The sequence below is a fragment of the Labrus mixtus genome, chromosome 5, assembly GCF_963584025.1.
Source record: "Labrus mixtus chromosome 5, fLabMix1.1, whole genome shotgun sequence".
NCBI lineage: Eukaryota > Metazoa > Chordata > Actinopteri > Labriformes > Labridae > Labrus > Labrus mixtus.
In genome coordinates this window covers 16,470,609-16,483,388 of record NC_083616.1, presented here as the reverse complement: position 1 = coordinate 16,483,388, position 12,780 = coordinate 16,470,609, and the positions used below count along the sequence as shown (strand labels likewise).

General features: G+C 41.0%; 1 protein-coding gene across 2 annotated transcripts; it reads right to left on the bottom strand.

Moving 5' to 3' along the window:
* Positions 1-52: 52 nt before the first annotated feature.
* Positions 53-11,274, bottom strand: phf19 (PHD finger protein 19). Of its 2 annotated transcripts, none has more exons than XM_061038200.1 (14): positions 11,019-11,274; positions 8,861-9,044; positions 8,613-8,694; positions 8,407-8,520; positions 6,774-6,868; positions 6,517-6,665; positions 6,337-6,432; positions 6,055-6,244; positions 5,474-5,541; positions 3,881-4,015; positions 3,638-3,698; positions 3,236-3,321; positions 3,064-3,153; positions 53-2,959 (listed from the first exon to the last, which is right to left on the bottom strand). In XM_061038200.1, the coding sequence occupies exons 2-14, from the start codon at positions 9,041-9,043 to the stop codon at positions 2,614-2,616; spliced, it is 1,695 nt and encodes a 564-aa protein (XP_060894183.1). In that variant the 5' UTR covers position 9,044; positions 11,019-11,274; the 3' UTR covers positions 53-2,613. The 2 variants fall into 2 exon arrangements, with proteins under 2 accessions (XP_060894183.1, XP_060894184.1); XM_061038201.1 differs by having other exon boundaries at positions 3,064-3,150.
* Positions 11,275-12,780: the final 1,506 nt, after the last annotated feature.

Sequence of the window (12,780 nt, the reverse complement as noted above, 5' to 3'; positions counted from 1 at the left end):
ACTTAAATACACTCACACAAAAAAAGTATAACAAAAAAAAAAAAACAGAAAGTCAAACAACAGTTTTTTTTATTCCACAGAAAGCCGACAGCTGATTGGTCAGCTGAACAGGAAATAAGGCAAATGTACAAACAGTCACAAGATCAAAACAACCGTCCCACAGACCAGTGGGAGGGGAGCATTGTTACCATGGCAGCAATGAGGAGCTGCAGGTTTAAAGTGACAGAGTGGCAGTTTAACGTCTCAGAGACTGTTAGCACTATTAGCACTGTTGGGATTCCTCATTTAAACCAAGGGGCTGTATTAGCTTCAAGCTAACCAAACAGAATTGAACATGTAGGACCTCTTAATAATTATTATTTGTAATTTATTTTAAACATTTGAAAAGCACAAAGCTCCTGATTACTGATCAATCTCTCTGATTGATTTTCAGTTGGTCAGTGAGGTTGATGTTTGCATAGATACTGAGTGTGACAATAGTGCAAGAAAACAGCTGCTCACAGAAAACACACTGTAGAGTTAACAAAAGGAAACCATGACCTCTGCTCGGCTCCAGTGGGATTTGCAGTTTTTGCGAACTTTGTTTCATATCAGAAATACAAAAATCTTATTCAGAATGTGAATCCTTGTTAATGTGAGGATTTCTGCTTTTAAACTGACTATACAAAAAAACATGGAGATCTTAAACTAAAATTCAGCTAACGTTAGCATGAAGCTTCAATTGTTAAATATTTAGGGTTATCATTTCTGCTTCAATGCCTTTAGTGTGCTTTTAATGTTGCTAAGATTTTTAGCTCCTTCATTTAGGTCTGAGCTACTAATTGACCTAAAACACATTTTTGACAATTTTCCATGCAAATAAAATATTTTAAGCAGAATTAACGATTATTCGACCTGTGAATGTGCATAACAAATTGCTGAAGGTAACAAATTTATAGTTTAAGGTAACTTCTGGTTGTTTTATAGTGTGATGTTTCATTGCTTTGCACTGGTCCTGGATCCTTTTGGATGTCTGAAGCAGTGTGTTGCTGCTGTTGAACAACAATAAAGCTGCAAAGTATATTGTATTATTTAAGATAATAACAGATCTCACTGGAACTTCACAGATTAACCATCACTGATTTAGGATCTCATCAGGTCACGCCCACTCTGTGAGGTCACAACAGGTGTAAGGGCTGTTAGAAAACACAGTAGTGACATCACTGGCTGGGAGTGAAACCTGTTAAAACTGTTACAGATCAGGGCAAACGTTTTCTGACACACGGCTGTAGGCTTTAGTCTGCTTTACATTAAGTGCTCTATGTTCAGTTAGTTACAGATTTAAGAAACTGCTGAATGAAATAACCCACAGGCACAGCAGTGAGGACAAGTACAGCAACATGCTGTTTAACAGCTGGATGCCGATACAGGAACTACAGGAACTACAGGAGCCTCTGAATGTTTAACATGTCAGAGAAGAAGAAATGTGTTTGGTTTGACACAAAAGAAAAACAAGCTCAAACTATTGTTGGTCTGATGATATACAGAGCTCAATACTATAACAATATCCATGTAACACTACTATATGAGAGTTTTTGACAATGTTTGTGTCTCTGTCTTTGGCTGTATTCAACATTAAGTTAGCTCTCACTATATACTGATTTTACATGTTCGTAAACAGCTTTGAGTCCTGATTCCTCCAAGCTTCAAACCATCTGACTACAAAAGTAAGACAGGGTACTTTTTGGGATATTGGGGTATACAATATCTTAGAGATACAAAGTATTTTTTTGTGGGAACATGCATAGGACATGATATTATGGGGCATATATTTGGACAACATATTGTGAGGACACACTGACGACAAGATATTTAGGCGACATATGTAAACACTGTGGAGACATAAAATAAGTTGCTGTGAGAACATATGCAGAACAAGTACTGGGATACAGGGATATAGTAAGGAACAAAGATATTGTGGGGAACTACGTGGGACCGGCTTTTTTGGTGATATACACAGAGTAAGACTTAGTGGAGATATATGTTGGACAGAGTTTTGAAAGGACATTTATAGGATATGATTATTATTTATCATTATTATTATTATTTTTTATTTTGTATAACAGGCCTTTGTATGGATGAACAAAGAACAGGATTTTGTGGGGACATATATTGTACATAGGACAGAGTTTTTTGGGGGGCATAAAATGACAAGGTTAAAAGTTACGTTTCTGGTTGAGTTCTAAAATGTTTTCATATGAAACAAATTGTGGCCATGATCTAAACCCATTAATTTTTTTCATTTGTTGCTATACCACTGACAATGAATAGATTCAAAATAATAATTTAAAAAACAAATGTTTTAAGACACAAATTTATGAGAAGATAAATAAAAAATGACTTTTCTGGTGGCTTATGTTCTTTAAAACTATTAATTTATAAACATATAAAATATATAAAAATTGGATCTTCAGGAACTTTAAAACCTAATTAGCTGATTAGTCAAATGAATTTTTGGCATGGACGCAGGAAGTATTTCACTTGGAGGGTAACTGAGTTCTCATTGGTTTGAAACAGACATTGTTTGAGTGGAGGAAGAGGAGTCAAAGCGTCACACGACATCTTGTTTACATCCTAATAAGGTGTTGTCCCTTCCCACTCCAGCAGATACTGGACTGTCCCCTGAGGAGTGACACGTCGAGCCAAAACCTGATACCTTTCCCCATTGGTCAGTCTGCCTGCCACTCCGAAATATGAGGAGATTGATGAGTGAAGATGGGAGGAGTCAGAGGGAATCTGGGAGGCATCAGACAGGAAGTGTGAGGAGTCTGTTGCCAGGTGAGAGTGGTTTGTAACTTCTTGGTCCTCTAGCATCCCAGAAGGCGCCTCCCCTACAAGCTCCTCCCCTGCCTCGCTGCGATTGGCCCAATGGCTGTAGCTGTTGCTTGGCAACTTCCGCTTCCTGCTGCCAACTCTCCTCCTGAGAACATAGAGCACTGTTATCAATGTCAGAAAAAGATACACAACCTAACTGGTTACATTTCTAAATAATGATGGCGGAGGAGATAATTAGCTGCCGCTGACCTGAAGTGATAGGAGGCACTGGTGGTAGCAGAGCCTGAGGTTGAGGCATCAGTGGAGTCCTGATCAATACTAACTGTTCTACTGGAACTACTGGAAAGAACAACCAAAAGTTAGTCACATGCTGATAGTTAAAAAACAAAAAGGATCATAAGTTAAGTGATCTCAATCTAACCTCTTCAGGCTCTGCAGCTCATCCAGAGTGAAGTCAAAGATGTTGGCCATGTGATGGTTAGACGTCCAGCTGCAGGACAGCTCGTTCTTTAAAAAAAACACAGTTTAGACAACAAACAGCCAAACCCAAAGAAAATGATGTTATGTTATAATTAATTGTATTTTCTTGTACAAAGTGATCTAAAACAATATCACTAACATGGCCATGTGTTGGCGGGGGGTTGTACACGATTTGTATTAGGTTAGGTTTTATATTAATATAAGTTATGAAGAATTCAGAGATACTTGAAGAAATTACAACACAGTAATCAAAATAACCAATATAGTAACTGGCAGACTTTTTTCTTTTGGGGTGCTCAGGGTAAAGAAATAAGAGAAACATAACAGACGAGGCAAGTCTTACATTTGGAATAGCATCTTCTAATAGCCACTTGGACTTCCTCTTCTTCCTCTCAGCTGAAGCACTACACAGACACATACACATACACACACACACACACACACACACACACACTTTTATTTTAAGGAGTTGACAATATGATATCCAAAGTAATCTTCTTCATAGACCTACATCGACCATCTAAAACAACAAAGTGACTAGAAATCCCCAAACAGTATGCAGGTAAATGATGGGACCTTCCTGTACCTGACTGTGCCTTTCTTTCTTCCTCCATCGTTCTGGGCACGCTCAGGAAAGAGCTTAGAGGGGGGATTAGGAGGAACTCTAGTCCTAAGACGAAAGATGCACTTCCTCTTTTTGATCTCTTTCCCACACAGAAACCTGAACATGCATAAAAAGGATTTAATACATGATCCAAAGAGATGACCTCAGTGAAAATCAACCTGATTTTGTCCTGTACATCTTAGCTAGCATAGTTTGTCGACTATTACTGTTGAAAACAAGCGGTGAAATGTGGGAACATGCTTTATACTGTAGTGTCAATTGACAGCTATACATAAAAGCTAGTAGCATTTCTGCTTTTAGCTATCAATGGGAGAATTATAACAGTGAAACATGAAAAACCCATGCTCCCAACCTTCAGTCCCTTTTTATAAATGAGATAAAATTGCAGAATAGGGCTTACCATGTTCCACTAAGGGGTGATGTGAAGGGCAGTCACTATGCAAGTAGCTCTCAGGGAAAGAGTCCGAGAGAGCATCATAATTGGTCATCAAGTAATATTTTTTACAATATTTTCTCTTCTATCATAAAATATGTAACATAATCAATATATTAACCTGATGTTTTGCTCCTGCTGATTTTCATTAAGTTTATATTCCCTCTGGCCTACCTTATTACATTTGTTGACCAGCTGTCACTTCAATGTTGCCTGAGATAATAATGAACCAGAAAGCTGTATGAAGTTACCTTCAGAAAAAGATGATTTTCTGGCTCAAACTTCACCAACTCACAAGGTGACTGAAGAGTGAAAGGCATAGAAGTCTAGCCAGACTTCGAATCTTTCCACAGTGTTTTCACGGGAAGATAACGTTATGTAAATTAGCCATGTGCTGAACATTACGACTCATTGAATCAGGTTTCAAGCTTCTTGCGGTCGGCGCGGCGATATTGTGCAATCAAGTCGGCGTGAGAATGGTCCGCGGAGGGTCTGAGCGCCCAGCCGTTGTAACAACGTGGACGGGTTCGTGCCGACTGTGTTGCAAAGATTGGCTACAGGCAAACAGTATGAAACGACCCGACGATCGCAGGGACCGTGCTCGCTGGCCGCTAGAAGCATGACAGCTCGCGTAGCAGATTTAACCCCCCCTCCAAATATTTTTATTGCAGATCTAAATGAATCACACAAATGACCTATTTGGGATCCAAAACGGCGAATTTCGCCGAAAGGTGACAAGTTTGCACCCCTGTTATAAACAAGAATAAAGCAGACTTCACACTCAAAAATCAACTCCAGAACCCTTAGTGGCCAGAGGTGTTGGTCTGTTGGTTTTCCAAAAACCTAAAGTGATATTTGCTCCTCAAAAGTAGATGCTAATCGTAGGGGGCTCCACCGCTCTGCAAGCATGTCAGAATAGAAAAATGATTTTCTTTTTCTCCAGATATTATTAAATCCGTTACAGGGCAAGCAGTTCTACCCATAGTTCATGAAGTAGAGACTAATAAAGGGGAAACACAAACCTCTGTAACTGCCGCTGTTAGGTTATAAAATAACACTTTGAGGACTATATAGTTCAGACAAAGAATACCCTAACCCAAGTGATAACAAGAGTTTCTTACTTGCTCTTGTATTTATTCAAAGCGTCCAGCAGGTGCTGCCCTCTTTCTGATGGAGGTGTATTAGAAAGCTAAAGTACAAAAGAAAAAAAACAACAACACACAAAAACAGGTCCAAATTAGCAAAGAGTATATTGACTATATTGACTTTTGTGTTAAGTTTTACTCAAACTTTGCTTAGTTTGATCTGGATTGAAAGTAATTTAGTTTAGTGTGGTTCAGTCCGTGTCAGGTTAGGTTAAGTTCACTATGGTCTAGGCTTGAACTACTTAAGGTTAGTACAGGTTTAATCTTTTTGGTTCAGGTTCAATTTAGATCAGATCTGGGTCAGGTTTAGTTTAGTAAAACCTAGTTCAGGTTAGACTTAGATCAGTCTGGTCCAGGTTTAATTCAGCTTTGTTCATGTTGAGTAAGTTCAAGGTGGTTCAGGTTTATTTTCAGTCAGTCTGATCAAGGTTAAGTTTAGTTATGGTAAGTCTTGTCAAGTCATGTTTTTTATTTGGTCAAGGTTTAATTGAGTAATGTGTGGTTCATGTTAACTGCAGTTCAGTCTGGATAAGTTTTAGTGCAGTTCAGTGTGGTACCTTTCCAAGCTGTAAATGGTCCCAGTTTGCAGAAACAAAGTTCAGGATCTCATCCAGCTCAAAGTATTTCTTTTTGCTGCTGACTGACAGGTTGTAGAGGACCAGATGAACAAGATCAACCCATCTCAGAGACAGACGTCGGACGTACTCTGATCCTTTATTACACACCGAACACAGGAAGAGGTAAAACCTGAGGAGGAGGTCAGAGATTGTCACAGCACATAGGATAAGTGAGTAAGCAGCAGGAGAAGAGGAGCAGAGGAGGAGTAGGTGCTATTGTACCTGTCTCCAAACATCATGGCCTCCTGCAGACACTGAGCACAGGCTTCATGGAACCACTGCTGACACCCGAAACACTGCAGCATCTTTAGGTACCACCTGCAAATACAGCACAAACATCATGTTAGAGACTTGTGGTCAGGAATGTCACAAAATGCTGGACTCTAATTGGTAGTGGCTTACTCCCCCGGGCCCCCGCAGTAACAGTAACATTGCTGCTGATTGGTCCTATGTTGGGAGTCCCAGTCCAAAGAGTCCAGGTCGTATGATAACACCTGCTTCATGGCCGACAGGGCTTTGGCTATAGGACCTTTCTTCAGAGCGCCCCCTTTCTGTGGGCAGGGCAGACAGACAGGTAGTCAGGCAGAAAGACTGACAGACATTTTTATGGAGCTTTTTGTCCATCTTATGTGTGTGTATGTGTGTGTGCCTGTTTGTACCCTGACAGCCAGAGCGAAGACACAGCGCCTACAGAACCAGGGACTGAGGCTACTGCTGCCCTCTACAGGAGGAACATGACACTGCTGGTGGAAACCTGACAGAGAGAGAGCGACAGACAGGTGGGGAGACAGCGGTATAATGAATATATAGTCAAACACATGGATAGAATAAGGTTGTACATTAGGGGTGCACAAATGCAAGATTTTCTCGAATCGAATACTGTGCCATTGTTAAAGCGAGTACTCGAGTAATCGTTTTGTAGTTCTTTTTTTTCTGGGATCTAAAACAGTTACTATGCACATTGGAATCAATGAAGGCAGCATTATGCTGAAGTCGATTGTGCTCAGTGGTTCATTTGTAAATCCTGAGGTCCAGGAGCAGAGAGAGTAGCCATACTGTTCAGGCTGGGCAGGAGGAGACAAAAAAAGTCACGCAGTACATCAAAAATGCACCCAGCCTCTGGTACGGAGCGTTCACAGGAGTCGTTCAAAATCAACTGGAGAGAAGTGCATAGAATCACCGTGTCCATCTGCTTCCCTCGTGCTCTCTCTGAGTGACATGCTCAATCTAGAGACTAAAACTTATCAGTTAAAGAGATACTTCACCCATTTGCATTTAGCTTTGTATCATTAGAAACCTGGTAGTATTCTTGAATGGTCGTGCATCCTGCCCTCATTTTCCCCTGAGATGGGTCTGATGGGTCTATGTCTGAAAAGGCGCTTCCAGTGACGCAAAATGACGATTTTTTTCGGCAGCAACCGTCTCGCGGCTATATTGCTGGCTGCTACCAGCCGCTGCCAGCTCAGCAGCCGAGACATAAGGCCTGATATGCTAACAGGCTCTATGGAGAAAGCTGATAATGGCAAAAAAAAATAAATGTAGCAGCGAGACGGCTGCTGCGACAGGCTGGTCTTGTTCTTTGGCTGCTTAGGCCGCTGACCGCCGGGGCCAAGAAACAAAACCGGCCTGTCGGCAGCAAACGTCTCGGGGCTATATTGCTGGCCGTTGCCAGCTCAGCAGCCGAGACATAACTGATATGCTAACAGGCTCTATGGAGAAAGCTGATAATGGCGAAAAAATATAAATATAGCGGCGAGACGGCTGCTGCGACAGGCCGGTCTTGTGCTTTGGCTGCTTCGACCGCTGGCCACCGAGAAGCAAAACCGGCCTGTCGGCAGCAACCGTCTCGGGGCTATATTGCTATATTGCTGGCCGCCTGCCTGTCCACAGCTGTGAGGACGAGGAGCCGGGGCTGGTAGTGTTGGTGCTCTCACTGTTTGCCTATGGACACAGACATATAGTCTGTTTTCTGCCAGGAATTTCCAAGATGCTAATTCCTTCTGGAAGAAATCTCAGAATCAGTTGAGGAAACGGCGTTATGTATTGAAGTAAATATGTCTGTAAACCTAACCTTAGTGGGAGTGGCCTGCTGTGCATTCTGAGATTTGGTGTCTCTCATCCACATGAGCCACAAAGACACTTTCTGCCTTTTCTCGGCCAAGAAGGCACCAACTTCAAAATTTATTTCACATTTCTACTACATATATGACCCAATGTCAATACAGATTCATATTTCAACAGGTGAATTATCCCTTTAATGAGTTTACGTGACTAGAGACCTGTCTCACTCACCAATGCCACACTTCCCACAGATGAGGATCTGGTTGTTTTGGTTTGATTGGCTGTCAGAGCTTGGCTCTGCCTCCTGGCACATGGAGCAGCGAGGCTCCTCCCCTGGCACTCCAGCTGCAACAAGGTTTGACAAAAGATTGTAAATGACCGTAAATATTAATGGTGACAGAAGGCATTCTGTGTCTCTCTACTGGTTTGTGTCTCACCGTGTTGGATGTCCTTCCAGAGAACCCAGAACTTGGAGTTATCTTCAAATGTGACAAAGCAGCTCTGCCTTGGGGGACTCACCTGTCCACCAATCACAACACAGAAATGTACATCAACTAATCAGAAAGGAATATATGAATGTTTCTGTGTGTGTGTGTGTGTGTGTGTGTGTGTGTGTGTGTGTGTGTGTGTGTGTGTGTGTGTGTGTGTGTGTGTGTGTAAGTGTGTAAGTGTGTAAGTGTGTTACCCTCTGAATCTTGCCCAGATAGTAGAGTCCATCTGACCAATGGCAGAGGACGAACTGTCCAACACTCAGACTGGACTCAGCCACATCAATATCATCCAGTTCTTTCCCCTTTCGACAGGCCACATCTCCTGGAGACACCTCTGGCTCCAGATCACTGAATGGTTCATACAAGTCCTCATACATCCTGCAGGACAACATAAAGCAGGGGATGACATGCTGTTAAATTTGCCTATGGCCCTCTAGGCCACTGGCTTTTCAAGATCACAGGACCAGCCATTGTAACCACTGGTCCAGGAGCATTACTATTGATTAAGCAAATAATAGTCAAGAATGTACTCCTGAAATAAAGAAATGAAACAATCCAATACAAAAGTAACTTATTCAACTTTTTGCAATTAATTGAGTTCTATACTATACTGAATACTATCCTTTTCCAACTGTACAATCCGAGTGTGAGGCTGTGGTACATCCGGTACCTGACATAGCATCAGAAAGGGTAGTAGAATGGAACTCAAAAATTTGCTGAGACATAATGCTGGTAGTTGGTGTCCATCTAGAAAGCATGTCACCAATGCAAGCTAACAAGCACTCAAACTGGGCCCTGTTGTGCCTCGAGTAGCTCAAAAGTGACGTTAAAGTTCAACCACAATGCAGCCGGGTAGCCTAGAGGTTGTGACGCCATGTGCAGAGGCTACAGTCCTTGTTGCAGAGGCTGGGGATTCGAGTCCAGCCTCTGCCCTTTGCTGCATGTCATCCCCCACTCTCTCCTCTCAAAGTTTCCTGTCTCTTATCAACTGTCCTATCAAATAAACACAAAATCGTCATACAAAAAAAAAAAAAAAAAAAAGTTAAACCAGACACAGTACCTAGGGAAGTTAGTGATATCAACAGAGCCCTGTGCATCTCTAGGTGTTATGAACACAGACACTATTCTGACCTACCGGTAATGCAAAAATCACACAAACAAGCCACAGGTAAAAATTGACTTTGCTTTTTACCTGCCCTCAACTAAGCATCAAGATCAGCAATTCAAATAGTTTCATTTGTTGGGTGATAAATCTACTGAGCCCAACTGTGTGCCCTACATAGACAGAGTCAGCTCCGTACAGTCAGACACCCATAGAGCAATTATCCCAATAAGTGTTGTTTTGCACTCTATAAAAAGGTATCTGAGGGGCGCTGGTGGCGCAGTGGTTAGAGCGCGTGCCCCATGCACGGAGGCTGTAGTCCTCCAAGCGGGCGGCCCGGGTTTCGAATCCTACCTGTGGCTCCTTTCCCGCATGTCATTCCCTACTCTCTTTCTCCTCTTCTGACTCTATCCCCTGTACTATCTCTCCAATTAAAGGCATAAAATGGCCAAAAATACATCTTTAAAAAAAAAAGAAAAAAGGTATCTGAGACCCTATTCCTAAAAGTAAACAACTGTGAAAATAAATTGGTATATTTATGTAAAATAAATATATAGTCAGTCAAATTGTACACAGTTAGGGTAAGAGGTCAAAGATGAGGATGTGTGAGGATGCAAAAAGTAGGACCAATGTTTAATGATGATCACTTTTTATATCAGTGTTTTCAGGAAAATTACCTTCAACTAATATCCTGAGAGCAGAGAGACGGGCAGGCAGGTAAGTAGACAGACATACAGATCTCTCTCTCTCTCTCTCTCTCTCTCTCTCTCTCTCTCTGTGAGACAGTTTAACAGGGTACGGCTGTGATTCATTCCTGAACTGTCAGGGGCTTTTTGACATCTTGGAGCATGCGCACTTCATCATCTCGTCAGAACCGAGACTAGCGTACCGTTAACTGGCTAACCACCGATTCACCACCAGCAACTACCCACCCAAGGACTGACCTGTGTCGGAACTGATTTAGCGAACATACTGACTCTGGAAATAAACACATAACTCACCCGGGTATCATCATGTGAATGAAGAGTTCAATAAAAACCATTTATCTCTCGTAAAAACACACAGTGACCGTCAGCAGAGTGTCACTGTTATAACGGATCACCATGTCGTGACCTAGTGATGGGGTCAAAACCTAAACTATTTACATACCGACATCACTGATTAAGTATTAAAAACAGCCCGGTGAGTTAATAATCGCAGTCTTAACTGAGTGGAAGTGAGTTAAAATACAGAAAATGGAGTTATATTACCTTCTTTAGCCGGTCTGTTTCCACCTGTCTGAAACCACAGAATCACAGACGAGCGGGTGGTACTCAATCAGACACACAGTCTGTGTCTCGGTATCTTTGGTTTCTGTCCCACTGTCTCCGTCCTGTCCCACTGTCTCCGTCCCGTCACCCTGTACCTGTCTTCTCTCCTCGTCTCTGTCCTGTCAATGTATCCTGTCTGCCTGTCTCTGGTTTCGTGGCGCTAAACTTCAAACTTCATCCGTCGCCATTTTTTCACTTTTCCCGCGAATCAGAAAAGGAGGTATTCCGTCATTTGCATAAACCCAATCGTCACTGCCGTCGACAACTGCGTCATCACGTCACCCCCGTCAAGTGTGGTAAAGTACTGGTAAAGTTAATAAAACAACTTTTCCCTTTATTTGTAATCAAAGCCTGGATGTTACAATAATGACAATGTACAAAACACACTAGGCTGCAGATTTAGCATGATTAAAAGAACAAAGGGAATATGAGTAAAACATAGCAAAATAAATAAACACAAAAGAAAAACCAGGGGTCTAATCTGGATCAAAATCTGTACATTTTGGTTTATTAATTCTTACTATTCTAATTACTCAGTATATACTTAGTATATTCTTATTATAGGTATATTTACATTTTTTTTGTTTGTTTCTTAATTCAATCATGAAAAGCAGTCAGTGGTCTGACTTTCATAAATCTACATTGTTGTATGAATTGTTTTGCCCAAATCATTAGTGTATTATACATCCCCCCCCCCCCCTTTTCTATCCTCTCTTGTAATAGGCTACCAATTTTGACATTATTATATTCTAATTTTGGTGACTTTAAGTCTTTTTCAGTTATCCAACTTTGAAATGAATCCCAAATTGTTTTGTGAATACACAAACATGAAACAAATGTTTAAGTGTTTCAATTTCATAATCACAGAACAAACAATATTTATTTTCAATAGAAAATCTTTCTCTTAGAAATTCATTACTTAGGTATATAATTTGTAATTTTAAAATGTGTTTCTTTGGCTTTTGGTGAAATGTGGAGAGTGAGGTATTCAGTTGTAATGCTTGTAATATTTTCAATAGAATAATCTTTAATGTTTTTTTTACTTTACAATTAAACTTGAAAGGGCTCAAAAGTCAGAACGCATCTAATAATCTTATTTGTACATTTATTTTCCAAAAGAGCTATATCATAGTGAAGGTAACCATGGTGTTATCCTGTCATATGTTAAAATGCCTTTCACCTTAATGAAAGGATCCTTGAGGAATTGCCTTAAAACTGTTAAATATGTTTTTTTGTAAGTTCAATAGGCTATTGAACTTCTCCATGAAATCACTGTATTTGAGAAAATGTCCTCCTGAATACATTATGTGTAAAATGGACCAAATCCCTCACTCGTTTTAAAGTCTAATATCAGGATTCAATGTTCTGTTTGCCCCACTTGCAATCCGTTGCCCATTTATGAAACCCAAACAATCTTGAAAGTATGCCTTCTTCCCAGCTTGCCTTGCTTCCTGTATTGGCCAAAGAGTTTCTCTGTAACTGTAACAGTCATTGAATAATGACGGAAAGCCCAAGAAGACCTTTTACTTGAAGGCAGGCTGTGGGAATCTACAACTTTTGGTCAGATTCAGTGAATGACTCTCACTCTGGTAGTGGCCAAATTGTCTGTGCTGATTTATATAGCCTTTGCTCTGAGAAAGGGAAACAAAGAAACTAAACAGGATTCCAGTCGATGAGCAAAAGGGAGCATTCGGGCACTATA

Excerpts from the sequence above, each read along its gene's own strand:
- phf19 (XM_061038200.1), bottom strand. The coding sequence starts at position 9,043 with ATGTATGAGGACTTGTATGAACCATTCAGTGATCTGGAGCCAGAGGTG. Across the intron at positions 8,521-8,612 it reads CTGGAAGGACATCCAACACG|CTGGAGTGCCAGGGGAGGAG; the intron begins GTGAGACACAAA and ends ACCTTGTTGCAG. Across the intron at positions 6,666-6,773 it reads TCTTCGCTCTGGCTGTCAGG|AAAGGGGGCGCTCTGAAGAA; the intron begins GTACAAACAGGC and ends CCCTGCCCACAG.